The 26,147-nt window shown below is 41.3% G+C and overlaps 2 protein-coding genes across 2 annotated transcripts in view; one reads left to right on the top strand and one right to left on the bottom strand.

Annotated features, from left to right (window-relative positions):
* Positions 1–26,147, top strand: part of rpl10a (ribosomal protein L10a) — a 199,148-nt gene that overhangs the window by 19,636 nt on the left and 153,365 nt on the right. The window lies entirely within an intron of this gene.
* The window catches only part of scn8aa (sodium channel, voltage gated, type VIII, alpha subunit a), a 41,025-nt gene continuing 15,201 nt past the window's right edge, over positions 324–26,147 (bottom strand). Inside the window, exons 8-27 of the mRNA XM_061056687.1 lie at positions 25,849–25,912; positions 25,548–25,689; positions 23,023–23,229; positions 22,649–22,930; positions 20,848–21,162; positions 19,152–19,287; positions 18,679–18,917; positions 17,330–17,503; positions 16,746–17,102; positions 16,156–16,629; positions 14,852–14,969; positions 14,423–14,577; positions 13,693–13,866; positions 8,744–8,866; positions 3,537–3,821; positions 3,104–3,157; positions 2,453–2,590; positions 2,258–2,362; positions 1,893–2,163; positions 324–1,763 (exon numbers count right to left, since the gene is read on the bottom strand). Of these exons, the coding sequence (XP_060912670.1) occupies positions 607–1,763; positions 1,893–2,163; positions 2,258–2,362; positions 2,453–2,590; positions 3,104–3,157; positions 3,537–3,821; positions 8,744–8,866; positions 13,693–13,866; positions 14,423–14,577; positions 14,852–14,969; positions 16,156–16,629; positions 16,746–17,102; positions 17,330–17,503; positions 18,679–18,917; positions 19,152–19,287; positions 20,848–21,162; positions 22,649–22,930; positions 23,023–23,229; positions 25,548–25,689; positions 25,849–25,912 (4,970 nt within the window). The 3' untranslated portion in view covers positions 324–606. The remainder of the gene's footprint in view (positions 1,764–1,892; positions 2,164–2,257; positions 2,363–2,452; positions 2,591–3,103; positions 3,158–3,536; positions 3,822–8,743; positions 8,867–13,692; positions 13,867–14,422; positions 14,578–14,851; positions 14,970–16,155; positions 16,630–16,745; positions 17,103–17,329; positions 17,504–18,678; positions 18,918–19,151; positions 19,288–20,847; positions 21,163–22,648; positions 22,931–23,022; positions 23,230–25,547; positions 25,690–25,848; positions 25,913–26,147) is intronic.

The following is a 26,147-nucleotide window of genomic DNA, read 5'->3' as shown; positions in this document are numbered from 1 at the left end:
CAAACAAAAAATATTTGTCTACTGTTCTTGTTTCCCCCCCTCCCTTGTTAGTGTTCCTTTCCTAGGTAAACTTGCTTGGTAGATTATTGTTTTCTTCTTGTTGAAGATGGTAAACGCAGAGTTACAGGCGCTCCTTTAGACTGCTTATACAGTTCTAGTGGGATCTGTACGACCCGGTCCGGCAGCATTGGAGCTTTGCTGCAGGGGTCCACGCAAGGTGGTGGCAGGGATTTTGCAATTCTCCAATCATCAGCAGAGATTCCTGTGCCTTGGAAGTTGGTCCCAAAAGAAATGTGTGTCATTTGCCATCACATTGTGAGTCATTGTTTTTTTTTTTGTGTTTTTTTGTTATTTGTTTTTCATTTCTATTAACTTGGTCACTATGCAGCAAACTTCCGTGGTAAACTGATTGTGTTTGGTTCAGCTCTCTTCGACGACATAAAAAAACCCACATTGCCTCAGTAGTGTTTGAGTCTGTAAACATTTTTTTTGTATGTTTTTGTTTTGTTTGTTTTATGATTCTTGCAAATGATCACTTTCTACATTTGTTGGGTTTGGGCTCAGGGTCTCATCTCACTGTTTCATTGGATTTTGAGTCACTGAATCCTAACACTTAGATTCCCACTCATCTTTTTGGTTTTTGTCCTTATCTTTCCTGGCCCACTCTTCCTTGTTGTCGTCCTGCTTCTCCTTGTCGGGTTTGGTCACGCTGTCGTAAGAGGGGAGAGAGGCAGTGGATGGTGTGCTCCCCTTCTTCTCTTGGTTGGTCCCTCCGTTCTCAAGCCTATTGTTAGCAAAGTGGCGCTTGAAGATGATGCCTCGCCTGATGAGGTGTGCACGGTAGGCATTCTGGATAGTTCTGGCAGAGACATCCTCCTGTTTGCGGCGGAGAGTGGTGGTGATGGGTTCATAAGACACCTTGGAGGGGTTGGCTGCCACAAAACGCTCCTCCATCTGTTGCCTCAGCATGTCCAACTCACCACTGTCACCCAGCACTCGCTTTGTGAAGGCAAACAGGATGTCGAGGCAGTGAATGCGATCACCACTCACCATGGGCAGGTCCATGGCAATTAGTTCTATAGTGTTGGGCTTTGGCACACGAAGTGGATGCTCCAGTGTGTCAGCAAAGTCCGACAGTTTGGCAAAAGTGATGAACTGAGAGGCTGTGGGGTCGAACTTCTCCCAGATCTCATAGAAGGTCTCGAAGTCATCCTCACTCAATGGATCAGCGCTTTCCTCTGTGGCCACACTGAAGTTCTCCAGGATGATGGCAATGTACATGTTGACGACAATCAGGAAAGAAATGATGATGTACATGACGAAAAAGAAGATTCCTACTGATGGGTTGCCACAGTCGCCCTTCACAGTTGTACCAGGGTTCTCAAAATTAGGGTTGCAGTCAGGTGGGTAGTTGAGGATTGGCAGTAGCAAGCCATCCCATCCAGCTGACGTGGTGATCATGAACAGAATTATCATGCTGTTGCCAAAGGTCTCAAAGTTGTAGAGGTCGTCAATTCCCGCTCCATGTTTTACGTAGCCAAAGTTAGACATGCCAAAGATGGAGAAGATAAACATGACCAGGAAGAGCAGTAAACCAATGTTGAACAAGGCAGGCAGTGACATCATCAGAGCAAATAGTAAAGTCCGTATGCCTTTAGCACCTTTGATCAGGCGGAGGATACGACCAATACGAGCCAGCCGGATCACCCTGAACAAGGTCGGTGACACAAAGTACTTTTCTATTAGGTCAGCCAGGAACATGCCTGAGAGAAAGTTAGAGGGGAAAGAAATAAGAAAAAAAGAGAACACAATCAGACACAAGAGACTTCTAGAGGGGATATCTTCTCTAGTTATTCCATTTTTGCTCCATGTCCTCACCCTCCCTCACTCACCAACAATAGAAAGGATGACCACGACCACATCAAAGATGTTCCAGCCATTGGTGAAGTAATAGTGGCGGAGGGCAAAGAGCTTCAGCAGGAACTCGGTGGTGAAGACTACAATGAAGATGAAGTTGACCCAGTAGAGGACGTTCTCCGTTTCATCCGACTGATCGTCTGTTTCCACCATCATGGTGACCATGTTGAGGCAGATGAGTATCATGATGGAGATGTCAAAGACTTGCTGCGTCACAAAGTCAAACACCATGCCCTGGATCTTGTTCTATGACGGGAGAAGACACAAGATTTACTGACGGTTCAGTCAAAGGCACCATATATGTCGCATGATGTGAAATACATTGTGAAATAAAACCTACCTGTGGTCGAGGAATAGGTTTCTGTGGCTTTTTAGAGCCCAGTTTTTTCATGGCATTGTAATACTTTTTCTGTTCTTCTGTCATGAAGATATCCTGACCTCCAAAGTAAAGAGATGAACAGAGATTTGGTTACAATCATATTCTGACATTTGAAAATCAAAACCCTTAAGCAAAATAGTAGATTGGAGGACTTATCTTTTTCTTTTGCTGGTTGAAGTTATCAATGATCACACCAATGAAGAGGTTCAGGGTGAAGAAGGAGCCGAATATGATGAATACAACAAAATAGATGTACATGTAGATGTTGACTTCATAGTCAGGCTGGTCTTCCACCTTGAAGGGAGGCACAATGTTAAAGTTCATGTTGGGTTTCATTAACAAAATAAAAGAGAACCATTTCTGTATAAACACATGTTTTCATTCTTGTACAGATTTAAGATAAAAGATGAATATCTTTTATCTACAAATATGCGGCTTCCGTCAGCTGCAGGTTAAATTAGCTTCATGCAAATGCAGGGAAAAAAGAGGAGGTCATAGATAACCAGGATCTGTTCAAAGCTAAAAAAAAAAAGAAAAGAAAAAGTATTTCTATTAATGCCCTGTGTAGTTTCCTGCTCAACACTTGTCTATTTGTACGGTACTAAATTCAAATTTTGTACGAGAAGTTAACCATTGTCTAAAATCTATTGTGCAGTCATAATACTGAGTTAGCTGTTAGCTGGCTAATATACAAGCTCTTCTTCTCCTAAATGTCAAACATTTCCTTCCAGACCTGCTCGTTCACAGGCTGACAAAGATTAAGATAAATGAGCATGACAAAATATATTGAAGAAGTGATGCACGTACATTTCTTGAATCCACAGCAGCATACATAATGTCCATCCAGCCTTTGAATGTGGCCTTTCAAAAAGAGAAAGACGACTTAATACATTTGCAGTACGAAATTCCAAAACGAATCATATACAGTGTATACTCCAAACTGAAATCATTGAAACTCAAACCGAAAGTGATGCATATCCTGTGGTACAGCTTGTGCATGGAAAGAAACAAGTAGATGAAGAAAGTAAAGGGAGGAATAACAAATACACACAAGGAACATGAACAATAGAAAGAGTCAGAGTACACTGAAAGCAAGAGGAGTTTTAGAGCGACAACAGACCCTCAGGTGAAGCACAGAAATAAAAATAAATTGAAAAGTCCATAGAAAAATGAGAAAACAAACCAAGTTAGCATGAATCACATGGAGTCAGAAAAAGTAGAGTAGGAGCGACACTCTCACCACTTGCAACAGGGCCAGGTAACCAGCGCCCACATTGTCAAAGTTGATCTTGACATTCTTCCACCTGACCTCCGTATAGTTTTGTTCCATGAGGGCCACGCACTGGGTCTTGTTGTTGACTTCGTCGACGGGAAAGTATTCCTCTGAAGTCTCATTGAAACAGTAGTAGTACTTTCCCGCAAACAAGTTGACCCCCATGATACTGAAAATCAGCCAAAAGATGAGGCAAACCAGCAACACATTCATAATGGAAGGGATGGCACCCACCAAGGCGTTGACTACCACCTAGACCAGACCGGGAAAGAGAGGACATGACAGAGTAAGAACCAGGAGATAGAAACAGTTCATTTATCCAACTTCATCCCTCTAATACGACACTGCATACTGGTATGGCTTTACACGTATTACTTCAAAAGCTATTTAGCCTATTGTTAGAGGTGGTGTTAAGAGGAGCAGTTTAATCCTATTATGATTGAATGTAGGTGAACATTAGCACTGCTCACCACTGTGATATAGATACTGAAGTGTATGAATAGGAAGGAGAGCTGTATCGGTCTAATTAGAGCAGCACTGATATGACTCTGAAATGCTCTTTGATCTTTGGAAGCATGCAGCTAGAGCTGCTTAAGTGCCTGCACACACACATTCACACACACACATTCACTAAACCTGTGTGGTAAACAGTATCTAAGTGCCACACATCAGTAAAGATTTGCTGACAGCTGCTATAAATCCTATAGGAAATAACCCTACTCTGTTCTGCTTACAATCACTGTGAGTTACTTAAGCAACTGAACTCTTAACATTTAATTTGATCCAATGTTTTAAAGGTTGCATAGACAATAGACTGTATAAAAGATAGACACCAGAATACCTCGCCTCAAGTGAAGCCAAAGGTTTAGAGCTCCCTCTGTTAACTGGCAGCAGCATAGGTCATAAACCCTGCCTCCTGTACTTTAACAGATAATCAAAATGCAAGTCAGAAAGACTGGTTTCGTCATGATAGTAATTATCATGCCATTGTGAGCCCAAGTCATCTTTTTTTCTGAGAAGATTCTTTTTTAATTCATTATTTGATGCTATAAAAGGGTATAAAACGACATGATTAACAGCTGTGTTGATGAATATGACCCCTGCTGCACTGTGGTCACCTTATTAGCAGAAAAAGGCCTCCTGAAACCTTTGAATCTATTGACATTGCAAAAAGCTGATGTTTTTGTTGTTATTAATAATACCAGTTAACATTATATTTCAGTTATTAATTAACAGAGTAACTGTTTTACTGCTATCAAGGTTCATGTCTGCAAATTTGCAATAACCTTTCAAGGGTAACCTTGGCTTCATTCTGTTAAATGGGAGGGGCTGGAGGCACACTGTCCATTTGTATATGCTGTCTATGTCACAGATGCAAAGATACACACAAACAGAAACTACAGACTCAGGCATGTGCACACAGATGCAGACTCCCAGTGGTTTCAAAAATGCCCTTGTTCATATTCTATCTAAGCTAGTTTGAGAGAGAGAGTTTGAGAAAGACATGAAAACTAGAGTTGATACTACTTGGGTAAAAGTAGATGTTGATATGATTCTAGATGTTTGTTATATAAAGCTAAAAAGAAAAAAAACATATCTGAAAAAAGTGTTTGCCATACCACTATGAAGTGCCCATTCTTACCACCCCAACCTTAGACAGTCAATATTCTAAATCTCACTTATCCTTTTCCATATCAAAGTCAAATATTAACTATATAGCAGTAAAAATATATATTTTAAAGTTTAATTATTCCCACAACCGCCCAAACATCTAGGCCTATCTAGCAATCCAATCTGATTTCTTGTGGTTTAATCATGGCCAGCATAAGCTCAGCACATAGTGATCTGCTCACTACCAGTGTTATGCAGGCCGACCAGCAGCTCTCAGGCAGACAGCTGAGCATGCACTTCTTTGGCAGACTGGTTTTATGGAGCCATATTCCCTCCTCATTACAAACAAACAGGGAGGAGCAGCAGAGCAGGATTCTCTCAGCGTGTGCACAGCCTTTACAGGCTGACTTGTGTTGAATGCAAAATCCTAAATTCATCATGTGATGTAGAGAGGGCAAATAATTTAAATATTGTGTTAAATATAAAATACTTTAAATGCTAATTTTTTAAAGCTTATAGACCTTCAAAATGTAAACACTGAGAGTTGTTATTCTCCTCGATCGTGTCAGCATTGCACTCACTGAGAGAATGACTCTTTGCTCAATCTGAGATACAATTGCACTGTTTCTAAAATTCAGTATTAAAAAAAAATTAGGCCATGCTGTGTGGAAAGCATTCTCAGTAAGAGGGAAAATGGCTTTCAAAAATGCAAAATGTGCATCGGCAGTTAAAGTACATGCGTGTTACATGATATTGTGCAATCTCAAGAATCGCTTGAATCCATAAATAAATAAAGAGGGATGTGTGGATAGAGAGGTAGCAGCTATAGAGGTAATGGTGGAAGCTTTGCTATCTTGTGCGTCAAATGAGCAATTAGCAAAATTACACTGTCAGTGTACCGACACTGACAACTCTTTACAACACAATATGGCAGAGATGGGAGACCAATGCTCATAAGCTTTAACAACCTCCTCTGCTCACAGTGATTAGAGTTAAGAGTCATATGTAGCCCCTAATACGTTTAATCATTATGATTTGATCATCTTTGGTTTAACCTAAACTTTACTTCAGGATTTACTGAAACCGAGGTGAAGATGTGTAGAGATGTTGTCATTCCTGTACAATGCAAGTAGGAACAAGATCACAAAGCAGCAGTAAGAGAAAGAGAGAGCTAAATACTGAGTCGGAGCAGCTTGTAATCATTGCATGTTAAGCAGTGCAATGCGTTCAATTAAGCTATGCTGCTTGCCTCGGAGATGCATTGTGCTGTCAACACTCAACCAGCAGCTATAACAGCTATGAAAGTTCTCATCATTCTTACTCTCCAGAATCTCTTTCCTACGCTGTCATCTCTCCATTTATGGACTTCCCTATTCATTTATTTATTGCTTTGACCTCAAATTGTTCTGTTTTCAGTCCAAACATAGATGATAACCCAATCAATGAACATAGACATTATAATATTTCGATACAGCAGGACCAAAGTCCCCTGTTTGTTTCTGTTTGCATTACTGGGCCATACATCATTTCACTTACCACATACACCCAGTGAATGAGCTTATTCATATGGGAATTGGCATATTACAACTAATAAAGTCTTAAGTGCCCAAATCTCAAACCCCAAAAATGACATTATCTTAACAACAGGCCTATTTCCCATCCCTTAGTTTACAATTAGACCTTAAATATTAATCACATAAATGACAACATCCATAAATCCTATCCAGAGCCTCAAAGTATTGATGTCTGCTCATGAGCAACTGCATCACTTTTAAGACGCTGGATATCTAGTATGAATGAGACAGCATTTAATTCACTATCAGTCCACCCAACACATAATTACACAGACATGCGTCTCCTGCCGGTCTATCATTTTTGGGACAAACTTAAAAGGGATGATACATTGTCTGTCTTGGGTTGAGAGTAGTGTCCCAGTGCTTATAGTCTAATACCCAACTAGACCCAGAACTCCAAATCTGAGTTTAACTGGGCCCATTGTTGCCTCCCAATTTCACTTCCTGTGGGAATGGAAGGCAACAGGAAGCCATAGCCTGCTGTATACACTGTAGTATGCGTTGCCATGACATGACAGCAGTAAAGCCCTGTGTGAAATGGCAGCCTAACATATTTGCTTAGCTTCTGCCTGGATTGCCAAAGGGAGGCACTAAAATGACCGCAGGTATTAATAATCTGGATAATGTTTAATTTAGAGAAATAGCCTGCCACCAGAGAGGACTGTAAGCAGATCATTCGGTCAGATTGTACGACCCAAAGTGCTGACACTGGCAGAAGCTTAACAAATGTTTGTTTTTTTTCCTCCCAAAGCCACAACACTTAAAGTGTGTGGTTTCTTTCACAGTCCCTGATGCAGATAGATCCTGGACAAGCAGGGGAGAGTGTGGTCACCCTCCAGTGGTCTGGCCAGGCCAAACCATGGCCAAGGTGGAGTGAGTAGTGGAGGGATAAGGGGGTGTGGAAGAAGAGGAGGTTGGGGTGGGTGCTGCACAGTGCTGCACATGTGGGGATTAGGAGAAGGTGAGACGGGGGCTATGGTGAAGAGGAGAAACTCAAACTAGAAGACAAGTCAAAAGAGGAGAGAGTGGTAAAGGAGAATGAGATCAAGAGAAATAGAAGGACAAAGAAATGGGGTGGTCTACAAGTGACAACAACCAGGTGCAACCAATCGCTTGAACCAGTCAAAGAGAGACAACCAATCAGATCTATGTATATCTAAGAAAGAGGCAGCAACCAAAGCAACCAGAGGTACTGCTGCAGACTTTCTGCTCTGTAAACCAGCTTACTCAGATTCCTCTGAGTGGTTGTTTGGCAGCCGCCTTGCAGGCAGAGGTTTGGTGTGACTGGTTTGGCAGAGGTTGTCCTGCAGCTCCCCGGTTCCTGCTGGTTGTTCTCAATGCACTATGGTTTGGTGTGAGTGAGGGAGGGGAGGAAAAGGGTTGGGGGTAATGGGAGAACAGGAGTGTGTGGAGGGGGAGGGGAAGGGGGGCTCTTAATTAGAAGCAGTGGTTGAGAATCAGGCCAAATGAAGGACTAGTTGTTGATTTGAATGCTCTATGAGATGGCATGTAAGTCTTGGTTAGCTTTGACCAATTTCACATTCACTTTGGCCAATCAAGAAGAAAGAAGGTATGATGATGTAATCAGAATTTATAGTTTGTTACTTATGTGATGAGGCAGCTTTGTGAAAAAAAACATATTTCTGTTGCTCTTTGAGTATTTCTTATAAAGCAAAATATCAAATTGTTTTTGTTGTTGTTTTTTTTGTTTTTCAATTGAAATGCATGTTGTTCGCTGGCTATAACTTTACTGTTAATTGACTCAGTCTCCCAGCTGCATCATGACTTCTTCAGCTCTAACAAAGGCATGGTAGAGGATTGCGCATGAAAAGGTGACTTCTTGGCTTAATATTTCCTGGTTTTAAAAACAATCCCCAAATACTTTGGAGTTTTTTGTCCTCTTAAAGTTTGTTTTTGGATCAGTTCTAGCATGCTTTAAACTGTTGAATGGGCATGCGGAAGGATCAGCTGCTTAGCTTTGGATCTTACCCTCATCCCTTCAAAACGTGACAAGGCTCTGAGGGGTCTCAAGGCCCTTAGTGTCCTGAGTGATTTAATGGGCCCTAGATCGGAGTAGCCCAGCGCATTAGCTACAAGGCTGACTATAGACACCTACACAAAAACAGAGAAGCAAAAGAGGTTCCAAACTGTTAGAAGTGAGAATATTCACTAGGAAGAGAAACGGCCCTGGCATAGGCGGAGAGTTTCTTGACATACACACATAAATCTTTGCATGTATATGCATGTATAATATTGCATTTATACATGCATATACACTGAGAGAGAAGGTCAGTATTTAGTATAGGATTTATGTGCGTAGTATTTTAAGTTACAGTAGGCCAGAGGGATTGTTTGTCTGTTATTTTGGGGAGGTTGACGAGATGTGAAAAGTCCTTTGTACCTGCAAAGAAATTTGTGGTTGAGAGAGAAAGAGAGGAGATATTGACATAAGACTCATTTAGAGGGTAAATTAGGCAGAAAAGAATGCTACATGATTTAGTAGAGACACAAGCACAGGGACTGGGCAGAGCAGAGGAAGAGGAGTTGGGAAGGGAGGAAGGGAAAAGGTTACCCTGTGGAGGCTGATAAAAAACCCAACAGACTTGAGAGCCTTACCCTTGCCCCTCTAACATTGTCTCTCCATGTCGTTCTTGGGCTGAGGCATAAAATCCCATATAATTTAAGACAGACAAACTAATGGAACCTAAGAGAAAGAATACAAGTAAACATGTACATGTGTGTCATTTTGAAATTTTCTTTCTCAGACATCAAAATAAAACAGCATTACGACTCAAAGAGGAGAGCCACAGTCACATGAACCACGCACAAGAAACAGGGATGGAGGTTAAAGGCAGACCAGATAAAGTTATTTGCACTGGATGGCACTGAAAGGACAAAATACACAGTACAGTCAAGTTACACACAGTTAACGGTCAACTTCAACCGCACACAACCTCAAAGAAACTGGTGCAGCCCCTCTCACGTCTGACAGCAGCCACCGTACTACTGCTGCAGCCAAAGAATGCTTTATAGCTCATTATCTCACAAAACTGTTGAAAGAATACTACAGCAACATTATACATGTACCAAACTCTAATAGTAATACTAAAATCAATGAAAACTTCAGCACAGTGGTCTGACTTACAGTTTGGTATTCTGTATGTGAATTCCCTTAGCCAGCTGAACACATGTACATTAGCAAAGGAGGAAATGGAAGACGGTTAGTGTGGTCAGTAAGCTGCACTAAAGTCCTTTGAGAGGTGATGTAAAGTATAGGAATAACTTGGCCCTGATAAAGTCACTTCATTTGTGCTTAGACAAGCTGCTGCACTTTGAAGCTCTTTAAAAAAGGATTCTTTGGCTGAATGCAGATTATCCCAATGCAGTGTGCATTAGGGGGCAGCTGGAATAGAATCAGGGTCATATTCAGTCAAAATTTAAAAATGAGTTTGTTCAAAAATATGTACACGATCACAGGAACTAAATCGTCAGGAAGGATTATTTTTTTTGTTCTATTTCCATTCTTCCTGGTCTCGATGCTGGCAAGGACTAAAGGAGGAGGAGAACCAGTTCCTTACAAAGAAGTAATAATATCAACGGTGAACACATGTGAAAGCACCTCCAACCAGCCATCGACACCAACCGGTCAAACTCACCGCAAGAAGTTCACAACATCCAAAGCTTACCAAAGTCACGGAGGGAGGTTTATACCAAGCAAAATCTTCATTTTGACTGAGGCCATTAGCATCGTAGATGAAGAGAGACCAACCTTTTCAATCATTTAGTTGTGAAATGTATCAAAACTTCCGAAAGATAAGCAAAAAGGTCGCAAAATGGATTCAGCCTTCATTCTTATACATGTCAATATCCAACCATGTTCAAACATCAGGTCAGGGATAAGCTTGATAGGCCTTTAATGAAGCCTTTTATGACTTGCTCTTTTGGACAAAGGCCCTATTTAAACAACTATCCTGGCCTCTGAGCTGTACTGATGGGAAGCCAGTAAAATAAAGATTTTGCCTTGATCTACACTACAGTGTTTGGGGTATTTGTCACCTTCAGCCTGACCCCTTGGAGAGCCCCCTTTTGGGGTGCCTGGCTTCTGGCCCCCCCCCCCCGCTGGGCCAGCTGTGTGGTAGTGACCTCAGTGCTTCAACGTCCTTCTCACAGAGCTCTGCAAGGCAAGGCCAATGACATCTGGGGCTGTGATCCCATGATGACGACAGCACAAACAAAACAAAAATAATGCAAAATAAAAGCAAAGGGAAAAACAACAAAACAATGATAATAATCTGAGTGAAAAACAAAGATGAATGAAGTATGACACCTGAAAGTCTCACTAACACAGCTCAGCTGCACCATTAGAACAAATGTTCCCTATTGTTGCTGTTATGTCATTTTAAACTGCTGACAAGTTGTAAGGTTCTAAGAAAATGATTCAGATAGATTTCTTTACTCTCTGGTCAAGATACTGTCTTAACTGATTTGACAGAACATTTGCTCCCTGAGTTTACAATTTCATCGTCATATTTGAGCTAACCAAAATAATCTTGTAATGAAAATCAGGAAGATAAAAATCAAATGGGTAACAGAAAAAGACAGTAACACAAGGGAAATGAGGAAGAACAAAATACATGCCGGTCTAATGATGGTGCCCCCCCCCCTTTTCTGAGTCCGTTGTTTCACCCCACAACACAGGACGGCAGAGGCACAAAACACAACCCAGACTCATGAAGCATACATTTTTGGGGGGGGGGTAGGGGGAGCGCTAGTGAAGACCAAACTTACCGTCAGCCGCCTGTCACCCACCATCATTACATCTCAGCACAATTTCACCACATTCCTGAGGTTACACTTTCAAGGGGGAATGAAAGGAGGATAGGGGAAGAGGGGAGGAAGGATGTTACTCTTTTTGTAACATTTTAACAACTTGGGCAACGTGATTTCCTGCACTGTCCCAAGTGTTGGGCGGGCTTGACAACAACACACCTAAAGGGAAAGCGTCTACCATGGCAGCTGGGCATATATTGAAAGTGAAAAAGCTCTGTGTGTTACATAAGTGTGAATCTTACGTGTGAAGTTTAAAAATAGCCGTGTGTTGAATCTTCAGGAGATTTTGTTTCAGTTTGACTGTAACATCTTAATTATAAAAATGTATATGGATAGCAATCCAGATTTGTAAAACTATGTTAGTGTTGTCTTGTAAATGTAATAGTAAATTTGTGTTTGCGGCAAAGGATCTGAGTAGTTTAAAGTGAATCAGCATGGGAACTTCTGGCCATTGATAGGAGTCCATTCACAGGTATTGGCTGAGGTGTTGGACACTGCGGAGGGGTGGTTAGTTCAAGGAGAAAGTCAGAAGTCAGGGAAATTATTGTTCTATCCTATCCAGCCGTTGTGTACATTTTTTTATTCCCTTTTGCCAAGAAAGTATTCCCCTCATTTCCACCCAATGTTGAATTACCTCCTTTAGATCCCTCACAGACATTTTAGTTGCCTGAAAATCTGAGGTTATGTTTGATACTATTAAAGGATAGATTTAATAATTTCCCCTGTTTCTGTCTTTCAATATTGACTGCCACGAGGAGCAGAAAAGTGCAGAGAGAGGACAAAGGCAGATATCAAACATGGTACAGGTCAGAGACACAGGCAGAGACAACCCTACAGTGACACATCATCTACAAAACTCATTGAATAACTTGAATATGGTTTTATCTTCTGATTTTATTAGCTGTGTAAATTAAATAGGGTTTTTTTCTAGTTTTTTTTTCTTATAACATTGAAAATCAGCAGACCCCTTCCCCTAGAAGTCACACTGCAGGGAAATTGCTTGTGGCACACTAGAAAAAGTGCCTGAATTCACAAGCAGATATTTTTCTTCATATTCAAGCAACTCTGAGTGATAAACACATTTAAAAAAAATAAAGAAAGAAATTGTTGCTTGATGGAGCTGTAATAGGTGACACTGGCATGGGTTCACATGAAATGGACAGACTGCTGCAGTCTTGTAAAACACTATCCTTATAGCATGAGCATTGGGGCTGTCGAACGAAAAACTTATTTTTAATCACAATTGAACATTGTAAGTCAAAAAATATGTTATATGCTTTTATTTTGTATTTTGAACTGTCTTAAGCTAAGGGTAATTTACTTCCTGTTTGGATACAAACCTGCTTTATTTTGAAAGAAAATAAAGAACTTCTGGTAGAAGGGAAGACTACAACATTAACTAAGGAAACAGAACTTGTTATGGATAGAAAACTACATGAAAACAGCTAAAGCGGATAGTGACGAGGTGAAATATTGATTGTAAAGAACTGAATGTTTTTTTCTCCGACTTGTCAACTGAGCTCCCTTGTTGTTTTTTTTAAGTGAAATGAGCCATTCAAATGTGCAGAGATGTTGTTCTTTTCCATCACTCTGACTACAGAGAGACACTGTTGTCTGTGTGGTCGCTTAATACGGTGTGCCTAAAGGGACAAAACAGCACACAATCAATGCGATTAAAAACGTGATGCATTAATTTCTGACTTTAAACGTATTGCAATTAACGAGTTAACGCTGACAGCCCTAATTAGTATGCAAAATAAATAAGCTAATTTTTGTTTTTGCAAACCACATGCCATCTCACCTAATTCATGCCATGAAGCAGAAATGTAATTGGAAACCTGGCCTTTGACACCTAACCACACCCAGCAGACAACAAGAGGGGCAACAAAAATATCTCTTGTATCTATAAAGACTGCACCAAATATGGCTGTCAACAATCTAATCAGAAAAAGCAGCAGGATTTAGCATTAGCTCTATGGCCTAACAGCCTGCATACATTTTCTAGCAGTGTGTTGCTGTGGGATGGGTGTGGTTTAGGACCAAGTAACTGCTCGTTTGCTCTAGTTGCTTTAATATCACACGGTAAATGAAACAAGAGCTGGACTTACATCCACAATGAAGAAGTCCAGCCAACACCAGGCATTGGTAAAATACTTGACAAAGCCGTAGGCAACCCATTTCAGCAACATCTCCAGGATGAAGATGTAGGTGAAAACCCTGTCAGCATACTCCAAAATGATCTTAATGGTTTTCCTCTGCTCGATGTACACGTCCTCAAACGCCTGCGGAAAGACATAAAACATATGTCAGCCAAGGCGATGATGTGAGGGATATAGTACTGCTTATGGTGTATGATTCCACCGATGGCATTGTATACAGATCTACAGCCTGCACATTGTTGGTCCCTAACAGTGATTTACAATATTTTAATACATTGTTAATATCTGAAATGACTCCACAGCTAATGTAGATCTGCAGTGGTCTTTTGCTTTTATTTTAGAAGCATTTTACACGCCTGAGAACAAGGCTCAACTCCATCCCCCAAAATAGATCCCCAGCTTGATAGATGTTTCAGTCCATTAATCACAGGTCCCTGGCTCCTCCCCCAACCCAGCAGCTCTACGGCTGAGAAACCAAACTGACTGCCCCACTGATCAAGCTGTCTCACCATTGCACCCACTGTTAACTTAAATGCTTTTATTCTTATTAGGTGATCTTTTTCAGTCTTTATCCAGATTCTGTTCTCAGGTATGAAAATGTGTATTTCACTGAGATCCCAATATGATTCATGGATTCATTTTTATGCAACTGTACTATTGTTCCTCGAATCCTTCTTACCAGGGCGCCACTACTGAGGAGGATCATGAAGATGATGAGGGTCTCAAACCAGTTGTGCTCCACAATCAGGTAGCAAGTTTTCCTCAGGAACCACCAGAGCTTCCACCAGCCAAAAGTGATATCGACATCGCAGCACTTGTATTTAGCCACACATGCTGAGGAAATACGGGAGAAGATCTAATTAGAAAAGATCTTAATGGCGGATTACAGTAGACAGAAGGGATGGGTATTTATCAGTGCATTAGTATAAGCATTACATGTATAGATTGACAGACAGACTGATAGAAAGGCAGATAAATAGATAGAGCCTCCATGTGTGAGAGATCCCTCTTAATGAAACTGTCCTTCAGCCTACAGCCCTATCCCTTTCACTCAGCTCAAGGGAGTCTCTGTGCTGTGGGGTGGATGTAATGGGTGCACTGGTCTCACCATCTGTCCAACAGGCCTCTGGTTCCAAGTACTCTTCCACCGTCTCCACCACCACCACCTCCTCTACATCTGGCTTGATGTCAATGGTGCTGCCCTCGGATGAACTGGTGTCGTCCAGCTGTAGAGACGCAGATGTGTGAGCACACAAGCACACTAACATGGAAGCTTGAATTCACATGAGCACAGATGCAGACCGGAGGGGGACTATCAGTGATCGAGAAACTTTTGTTCTAGTCGCACAGCTGCGGTCATGAAGCCTCGCCAGGAAGTGTGTATTTCACATTATTTTCAAAAGAAAGAACCTTCTGTGCCATTTGATCGCGTTGTTTTTTTTTTCAATTTGAAATGGACAAGATAACAAGCCTGAACCTCACATATCATCCACATGAACACTGAAATGGAATCTCAAATTTCAGATCATCTGTTCTGAAAGTCTCCTAAATGGATTTTGTCAAGAGGCACACAGCAGCAGATATCCATTTCATCCACATTCACTGCATGAGCAGGCCACTCTAGATGTTGTAATCATGAGTTATAAGTTATAATAATGTTATGATAATGTCTTGACGGTGCAGAGAAGGCAGCCACACACATGATCTTTGCTGTGCTGAGAGAGGAAATTGCCCGGTGAAGAGATGCTGATGATTTAAAAAAAAAAAAAACAATAGCATTCTGGAGAGCTGGACACATTGGAAAAATAAGTTTCCAAGTTGGATAATGCACGTGATCGCTGCTCAAGTCAGAATAACAACTTGGACACTACAAAATAATTTTGTGCACGACATGATGTCATATTTGTCAACAACATGGCGGGCAAATTTTTTTTTTTATTGTAAGAAAATATTATTTCACTTACTCGATATAATATATAATATGGCATTACCATTATTTGTTGTCCACATGTAGTGACCTGGAAGAGTTCTTTATTGACATTAGTTTGGTTTTGAAGCCTTAATAACGAGTCAGGTACATAAACTAAAGCAATATTTCAGTATTAATAAGCATTTAACTTTGATTCAAAAGTCAGGTAACATTAATCCTGGCGTGATACTTTTGAAATGTAGCAACATTCTCTCTTCAAAGTGTCATTCCACACATCTTTTTTGTAGCACCCATGTTGTTCGTCGTTGTTGTTACAACATATCGACTTTCTGAATTGAAAGGGCAAGAAACACATTGAAGTGGGAAGAACTGGGAAATAAACTGTGTTAAATCGCTCTGTATGCATCTGATTCCTATTTATCTAAAGTCATTTTGTTCTTGGTTATGAACTTTGTAAAAGTGGATAAAACACAGTTACTGACCTCTTTGCTGTTCTCATTTTCTGACTCGCTGCTGAAGTCCTCAGTGTTGAGATTCTCAAAGTCAGACTCTCCCACTGCTATGGGCACGCAGACAGTCAGGTTGGGGTTGTGGATGAATGACATGTGGTCCTCGTCAATCATGTACTTGCCCACGCTGCTGCCAATACCACTGGTGGTACCATTACCATTCTTGACATAGTCCAGGTCACGGTTGATGTCTACCCCGGTGTGGTTAGCAATGCAGTTCAGCTTCTTGTCATACATGTCGTCTAAAGGCTTCTGTTCATCCTCCACCAGTGGTTTTCTCAGCAGATTGGCAACCAGTATCCGCATCTTTGCTTTTATCCATGCTATGCCTATCTTGATGCGCATGACGGAAATCTGCAGGTTGTTAGGCTCACCATCGTCATCTGTAGCAGCCAAGTTGTCAGCACTGAATGAGCTCAGCAACAAGGCAAGGAACAGGTTCAACACCTTTCAAATAAAATAAACAAAATCATTGTTGAATGCTTTTCTTTTCATCTGACAATATTTGTATTCCTGAAAGATGGCTTGGAGAGCAAACATGGTCATTTATATAGTACACTCACCACAAGGTTACCGATGACCATGACCATCATGAAGACGATGAGGCACATGCCCTGACCTGCCACCTCCATGCAGTCCCACATTGTCTCGATCCATTCACCGCACAGCACCCGGAAGACGATCAGGAAGGAGTGGAAGAAGTCGTTCATGTGCCAGCGGGGAAGCTCACAGTCGATAGCAATTTTACACACACAGTCTTTGTAGCTCTTGCCGAACAGCTGCATGCCCACCACAGCAAAGATGAAGACGATGATGGCCAACACCAGAGTCAGATTCCCCAAGGCTCCAACAGAGTTACCGATGATCTTGATCAGCATGTTGAGGGTAGGCCATGACTTCGCCAGCTTAAACACTCTCAGCTAAAATGGGATGGGGTGGGAAGAGCAGCAAGGATATGATTTACTCACACAGCTACAAATAAAGATAAAAACAGTAATAGAATACAGGTATGCTTTCTGGAAGCATATATTATAAGTAAGGTCAAATTTGAGCTTCAAAATGTACATTAATTATCTTAATTATAAGATGCTAATCCCACATGTTATCTCTAGGTTTTCATAATGGAGGAGCTAAAATGACTATTTACCAATCGGAATGACCGCAGGACAGACAGGCCTTCTACGTCAGCCAGAGCCAGCTCGACTAAACTCAGAGTAACAATGAAACCATCGAAACAGTTCCAGGCCTCTTGAAAGTAGTAGTACGGATCCATGGCAATCAGCTTACAAAGCATCTCTCCTGCAAAGATCCCCGTGAACACCTAGCAGGTAGAAAAGAGAGTAGATTCATGAATAAATTGTTTGGGCTCTCGTGAAAATGTGATGAGCCTTAAATGGTGACATTGGTGACATTTGTTCTGTACTATTAAATAACTGGACTATGTATGTACATAAATGATTAAGATAAATCGAACATAATATCAGATATCTCTAAAAGTAATAACACATTAATGCACTACCAGATGGTTTATCAATTTCTCAAAATCTCTCTAAAAAGGACGCACATTTAGTTAGTGTTATTGTGTGTGTGTGTGTGTGTGTGTGTGTGTGTGTGTGTGTGTGTGTGTGTGTGTGTGTGTGTGTGTGTCAGCTGTTCTGTATTCAGTAGGGATGTAAAGGCACTTCTGTGGTCTCGCAACAGCTCTAATAAATTACTGAGACTTATCCTCAATCATAAAGACAATGTGATAAATGAACAATGTTAGCCCATATATGTGTGTGTGTATGTGTGTGTGTGTGTGTGTGTGTGTGTGTGTGTGTGTGTGTGTGTGTGTGTGTGTGTGTGTGTGTGTGTGTGTGTGTTTAAGACAACTACTCATCCCGCATCAGGGTGACCTAGAAATTTCCACCTGTACCGCCCAGTGGCCTATTCTCTGACTTAATGCTAAACAGAGGTGAAAATAAGACATGTCTGAGCTGACAAGATATGTCACTGTTTCTTTGAATACATATCTGGTTGAGGAAGGCTACAAAAAGATATGCTTCTTTGAATGTTACTCTGTGTTATTGACGATGCTTAAAAAAAAAATGACCAGGTTGAGTTAACCAATCTGTGATTCGGGCTCCATTTTGGAGCCGGTCATCGATCAGGCTCCATGAAATATTAAGGCAGGCCTCCCACCAGTCAGCCAACCAGCAGAGAGGCTGGCTGCTCCCACTGAAACAAACTGCAGATCCACTCAAGGAGAAGAGAAAAGGAGAGAGAAAGGACAAGACAGGGAACATATGTGTGTGTGTTCATGCTAAGAAAAGAGAAATGCGTGGAAATAAGGAAGCAGCAGGGGGGTGTGAGTGCTTTTTTTTCCCTTTCAACTCTGGGTTGGCTATGAAGGAGCTGCCAATTCAAGATCCAAAAATAACACCTCTTCAGAAGCTACAGAAGAAAAAGAAGAGATTATTAACAGGTGAATTAAAACGACAAAAAAAAGCCACTCACCAGATTGCCCACAGACAGCATGTGTTCAAAGTCCGGGGTCATAGGGTAGTGCTCCATCGCCATGAAGAGGGTGTTGAGGACGATACAGATGGTGATGGCTAAGTCCACGAAGGGGTCCATGACAATCAGGTTCACTATCTCCTTGATCTTAATCCAGTTGGGGGAGCACTCCCAGATCAGGAATGTGTTAGAAAACTTATACCAGCATGGTGGACACTTGCGCTGAGACTCCTCCAGTTCTGAAGACATATCGCGTATCAAACATCAAAACCAAATATAATGGCGTGCATGAGGTTACCGCATGCAATGGTAAAAAATTATAGAAAAATTGTATGCATTGTATGTATCTGGTACTGTTGGATAATGCAAAGCAGATAAGCAGGAAATTCATGTCAAACTTATCAACCAATGAGAGCAGCCCTAGTTAAAGAATAATGAGAGCAGGTTAAATAGCTGGGTTAAAGTGGCAGTACCCTCCACTAGTGTGTTGGTAATGACGCTCATGACACTGTTGGCCCGCTCTTTCCGCCCAAAGGAGGTATTGAGCTGGTCCACAGACACCATCAGGGAGCCCGACAGCTTCTTCTTCACCTCAACCTCAGTAGTTGGCTGTCAGGGGGAGAGGAAGAATCAAGCACCCATGGAGAGGACATGAACACCATCCCACATCACCACCGATGGCCGGCAGAGGGAAGTGCACAACAGCATTGGCAGGAAAAAAGTAGTTGAGGATCAGATTTTTTTGGAAGGGGTAGGTCATGTTTAATTCTTTTCTATCTCAATGCTGGTTTCAAGGAAGATGTGTGTTTGCTGTAAATGCATGCAGGTCTCAGCCAAAGTGGGAGCGGTGGTCTAGGGCTACTTGACCTAATTGTGTTTGAACGTAATTAGCTCATCGAGATTAAACAATAAATGGATTGTGGGATTCTGTGCAAGGAGAACTGCTTTTGCATGAATGCATTTTCAGTCCTGTCATGCAGTAATGGAGGCTTTGCTGCCATTGCAATATAATCATTAGGTTGTTTTACAAAATGTCTCCCAAATCTGGCCATTTAAACGTTACTTTCAAATTAAGGCTACTGTATCTTCCTACTTTGAAACCATACAACTTATATTGCAACCATCAAGTCAAGAGCATTGTTAAAGATCATATGGAGGCAGGTAGTTCAGATCAGTCAAGTTGTCATGCATGAGCATGCTCCAAGTCAAAGAGAAGGAGAGGAAATTACAGACATAGCCATTGTTCTAGTCATCTATGTCATGCTTGTTCTAATTTAAGGGTTAATGTCTACCATGCTAACTAGAATGAGACACCACTAATTCACTAATGTTGACCAGGGAGAGTTTGGAAAACAGGGAAATGTAAAGACAGACAAGGACAGCAGCCCTCCTTTATCCTTGAATTTCATTATTAAGTGCCTGATAGGATGGTGTGTGTTGCTTGTGTGTCAGCTTTGTGATATTAACAGTGTACTGTAATAGGAAAGCAGTTAAATGTCTGTGGCACTATAGTGCTGGTCCCCTCTGTTTCCTCCGCCTCCTACTGTAGATCTACCCACACAGACTAGCAGAGGACCTGGATGCCTGGAGGAGGAACACATCAACACACTGGAGCATGTTAACTCATCATTATATGCTATTTGATAACAAGACATGGTGTTTAACTTTTAGATGGTGTTAAAAAATGAACTCTATGACATCCCACACATCAAGTTGTGTATTAACTATGAATCAAGCTTTGGTATATGTGCCAAAATCTTGATGGTATTATAGAATTATATCTGTTTTGTTTCTGGATGACGGTTTGAGCGTGGTGCATATATGAATAAATACTTTGATATGAACATTCATAGCATTGACATTCATTGTTCAAATCAAAAAAACAAAATTTCCTGGAAGTCACTGATAGACGCCCGATTTTCTAATCTGTCAAATACAGGGTTGGCTAAAGTATATTCTCTATTCAATTATTTTTGTCTCCATCCTTTGCCTAGTGTTGGAGGGCAGCATACACTGCAGGGGTTGGGGGAGGGTAGGCGCGAGCGCTTAGCCAAGAGATACATACGGACTTGCAAAGATGACACAGTAGAGGATAGAGAGCAGGAAAGAAAAGGAAACGGACGAGAAGGGGGGCCATGCCTAGATAGGTCTACTCATAGACTTCCTTACACTGTCGTCAGTAGCTGCCTTATCTATTTTCACCTCAGGCAGAAGGCGTCCACCCGGCCCAGGACCGATGAGTGACACCACGCCGTTGCAATCCACCGTGCTGTTCCTCTTCCCATGAAAGCCGCTGTAGCTGTTCCTTCGATAAGGGCTGAACAGGGAGCCCCGTCGCTCCTCGCACTCCTCCACTGTGCTGTGTTCGTCGTCGGCAAATTCGTTCTCTGATCCCACATCCTTGTTACGGCCCTTGAAACTGAAGATGCTGCTCTTGCTGTTGTGGCGGGACAGGAAAGGCGAGCCGGGAATACTGAGGAGGGACTGGAGGGTAGGAGGTAGAAGAAATAGGCGTGATTTATGTGGGTAGTTTTTGAATTACTACTGATTGCTCCATCATTTTTATGCTGTTTTGTCATCACTTCTGGGGGTCGTGATGAAAGGCAACATCTGTTGGGTGTGGCAACATTAATGCAACCAGGACGTTATTCCCTGAGGGGGGAACTCTGCTGGAGCGATCATGTGACTTCATAAACAAGCGGGAAATACATAATTAGGTCAGTGATATCCTACACTGTCAAGGTCGCACACACAGGACAGAGATACACGACCATGAGTCACCACAACATTACTCCTGACTGCTTTTGGTATTGATCTGAGGTATGAACTGGAATCCCAATTTGTAAAATAAATCTCTACCCAGTTCAAATAATTTACAGTATATGGCCTTCAGCAAAAACACTGCTAAGGATTTGAAAGTGTTATATAATGAAAGTGTGACAAATCTTATGGGGAAATTACAGGAGCCTTGATTCTGCCATTGTGAAGGCCTGGACACAGTTTCTTTAAAGCTTCTATGCTGTGGCGTACAGATATGCAGCTCACTCTCACACTGATGTAGAACTCAGAGAGAGTAGTGATATTTCCTTACATTGTTTTTTTGTGCATATTTCAACACCATGGACAGAGATCAAAGGGGCTACAGAGCATCAGGCATTAAAAAATAAACCCATGCATTGAATCAGAGAATTGCAGTGGGTGGGGTACAGTTTTTTTGTTTTTGTTGTTTTTGGGGGTAGTCAATGAAAGGGGACCTCTTTCTCTCCCTCTTTGCCGTCATGAGTGCTATTTGACACAGCAAAGAAGTCTTTCCTCAATGTCAATGATCAATACATTTGAGTAAGGGACACTTCCTGCAGAGTGATGTATCTCATGGTGATAAAATGAAATAAAATGTAACACAATTAAATTCAATTAAATAAGTCCTCACTGCAGCGGCGACGGAGTAAGGACTAAACAAAGCTGAAGGATTGCTTCCTCTGAAACATTCATGTAATTGATGTAAATAATTCAGCATCTGGACTTTCTACATCTAAGACCACTATATGCGTCTCAGTTGAGCACATGCAACATCACAGAGTACAGTAGCAGCACATGTGTTCGAAAATACACGTCCACCTGACAGTCTTAAAATAGTGTAGCAACACTATTTACTGACTACAGAGAGACACAGAGCATCTCTTATTTCATTCTATAGTTCTGGTAACATGGTCATGTTATGATTGAAATCCCCCCCATCCTATTGTTTCACTTTTATCTGCTGAGGTTTGGTCTGTGAGATGTTTACCACCAGCCAGAGTTAAACAGGTGGTGCTAAAAGCATTTCAATTTTGCAGGAAAAAATCAAAAGCAATATAAGCAGGGATTTCAGGAGAATTGCATTAAATGGCCTCACATAACTTTGGATTTAAAGTTAGATTAACGCTGAGGAAAGGGTTAACTATGAGGGTGTTATTCTTATTTTCCTCACCTGGTTCATAATGGAAGACTTTCGACCCAGGCGATTATCAGGAAAACGGAAGCGGCTCCTCTTGCTGCCATCATCTGACTCGGATTTGACAAACTTCTCACTGTCGCCTTTCTCCTTCTCCTGCTCTTTCTGCCGCCATTTCTTCTTACGATTGCGCCGCTCTTTGGCACTCTTTGAGCTTAGCTTTGACATCTCGGATGAACTACACGACAGTCGCCCTCCTCCGTCGTCCTCCACTGCATCTTCTGACACTGTGCCCGCAGAGGTTGCCATGGCTGCAGCCTGCAAAGAAACATAGACAGGGATACAGTCAGAACTATGATACAAAATGATTCAGGTGACATTTTTTGTTGTCCACCATCAGAAGGGCTGACCTGAGCATCCTCCTGCTGTCTCTTAAGCTGGTCCAACATGGCCTTGAATTCCTCCTCCTTCCGCAGGGCCTCTTCCATGGTAGCCTGATTCTGCTCTTCGTAAGCCATGGCCACCACAGCCAGAATCAGATTCACCAAGTAGAAGGAACCCACAAAGATCACCAGCACAAAGAAGATCATGTAGGTCTTCCCTGCGGCCCTCAGTGTCTGTTGGGAGGCAGTGGATGGATGGAAGGAAGGATGGAGGGAACAGTAGAGGCACTTATGACATCTTATATGTAACCCAAACCTCCAGGTCATGACCTGCATTGAACCTAGTGTTCATCCCTAACAATGACTTATCAGAAACGAACAGTCAGCTGTTGCTGGGGAGAAGATAACAGGCAGACTTCCCTGATCTAGCATTTCTGAGTGCAAAAATCAACTCATCGCAAATGTCTGTGGCTTCCTCTGGATAGTAGATTAATAGACACAAAAGGAGTAGAGCACAGTTACATTTTTACTGCTAATATGCTCAAATTAGTTTTACTTATATCAACCAATGATTTATTGACACCCATCCATCTGCAAAAGAAATCCAATACTCTATTAGGGCTGTGCAAACACAGTTTCATCGTTATCACAAGAGGAGTTTACAACATTAACATGTAACAAAAGTCTGAACTGAATGCAATGAATGTGAGAAAATATTTTTGTTAAAGAGCTATTCTTTCTCACTCAGCATGCATACATTTTATCTGTTGGATGGAGGACCGGGTAACATTTTCATGCAGTCAGGTGAAGCTCATTCTAGCTATCAACGACCCTCAGATTAATCAGTGCCGGTTTAGTGATTTTAAAAAAACACTGCTTTTGGAATATATTTTGGATTCAGGATGTACCGGTACATATTGCAAACCAAGGTATAGTGTTAAAAAACAGAAGATTTTAACTGTTGATTTAGGGGTAATATGCACTCTTTCATTTTTGTTTATATTGTTATAGTAACATTACAACATCACATGTTTATCTCGTATCCTGCAGGCTTGTACCCTGATCACATTACGACTCTCTATTGCAGGTTGTGTTTTTCATAGGGGCAACAATGATATATGCATAGGCACACTACAGCTGTCATCTCACATCTAATTCTATGAAATGGGATGTTCAGTGGAGATGGAAAGTGAGGAGCCTGAGCTGCAGAGGACCAACAGAAATGAGTACATGTAGACAAAATGTACACTTAAATGCTATTTAAACTTTAATGCAATGTGAACTTCTATTGTTTGAGGTATAAAAGAGGTTCTTAGTGTAGGCTTCTAATAGGGACCGAACGTTGGTATTAAAATGTTGTCACTCAGTTGCCTGGTCCAGTTATAGCTATTGTCTTTAGGGAGCTGAGCAAAAACAGAAAGCTTCTTGTGAAAGAAAGAAAAAACCCACACACATGAATAATGTATGTAGTTTACATGTAGTGCTGGAAAGTGTATATACAAGACAAGCACCAACTAAATAGAAATCCAACTCAATGTCTTTAAGTCTCACACAAGCAAATCTCAAGTGAGCAGGAAATAAAATACCTTTAGTGAAAATCATATAAATTTCATTTAACTTCCTAAACATTGACTTAAAATAGTTAACTACATTCATTTATAAAGCTGAATATTCATTATTTTTAAAGATACAGCACACATCATGAAGCCTGAAGTTGAGAGCTGAATTTCAAAGATAGGATCAAAAATAGAAGTATGAGCTGGAACGCTGCTATCAGGTCTCATCTCCCTGATTGGCCATACTGTTATCCTGAGCTCTTTAATTTTTCATACTTCCTTCCTTTCACCTGGCCTCTGTATAGGGTGGCAGTATTTTCTCTACAGGCTTTGTGTGGAACAGGCTGACAGACATGACAACTTGGCCTGGCAACAGTATAGTGTGAATGCATTGTATAACAATTGTTGTCAGAAGAGAGCCTTTGTTGAAGCAAACTCAAAATAACACATTTGTAACTCTGTTAGCAAAGGGACTGATCCTTCTCCACTGGAAGTCTCCTGATCACAAAAGCTGGACTCCTTGGCTAAAGGGATGGGGTGCAAATAAAATAAAAACTACGATTTTCAATACATGGCTCCTCTGATGATTTGAGAAAACATGGACACTCTTCATGGATTTAGCGCCCCAACCAGCATGATTACTGTTAGATGTAACTCAACAAAAGAAGAACAACATGAGTCATCATGAATCTATCTATTTTAACACATCAAACAAGAGTGACGTCTTGATTGATTCCTTATTTAATGCAACAGCTTTTTTTTGTAATGTATCAGTTTATTGCTCATCTGTTCGTTTGTTTGTTTGATTTACAGTTTTTTATACATGTGTTATTTTTGTTATATAAAGTTTACTAAATAAGGCTTGGTTTTGTTTCCATTGAATAACTAATCTTGAAGTGATAAATAGTTTCAGCACCTCTATGCAGTTTTACTTTTTAAAGGCAGATGTATTTAAGTGATATATACAAACTAAATTTGTTGATGCGTTAGCTTTACCAGCATGTAAAGGTTTTCCCAGAAGTCCTGTGTCATGAGTCGGAAGAGAGCAAGGAAGGCCCAGCCGAAGCTGTCAAAGCTGGTGTAGCCGTAGTTTGGATTCCTCCCAGCTTTCATGCATGTGTAGCCCTCCGGGCAGCGGCTGAGGGGTGGTACGAGAGAGAGAGACAGAGAGAGTTACAGAGAGACACAGGGCACCCAGCCAAACATGACTCAGCACCATTTCCTTTTAATACATCTGTCTTCAGACAGACAGCAGAGTTACAGCAGGTCAACAGAGAAGGAAGTTAAGGAACCTCACCCAGAGTCTGAGCTGTTCCCACAGAGAAGAGCATCCAGTTGGCCAGGGAGGAAGTAGAAATTGGCTAAAGAAGAAAAAACAATCAGCAGTAATGAGTCCATTTTGTTTACATTCTTTCACTGCTAAATCTGCTTATTCTGCAGTGGTCTTTAAACCCGTTCAGACCGGTTCTGACTTCAGTTGTTCATTTTCAGCGCAGTTCATTTCAAAGCGATTCCCTTTATCTATCCATTGCCAATATGGCATATTGTTAGATGCTTCCAGCATATGGACTGACTCATACCCATAGGCTTCTGCCA

The sequence above is a fragment of the Labrus mixtus genome, chromosome 15, assembly GCF_963584025.1.
Source record: "Labrus mixtus chromosome 15, fLabMix1.1, whole genome shotgun sequence".
Classification (NCBI taxonomy): domain Eukaryota; kingdom Metazoa; phylum Chordata; class Actinopteri; order Labriformes; family Labridae; genus Labrus; species Labrus mixtus.
This window is presented reverse-complemented; position numbering and strand designations above follow the sequence as displayed.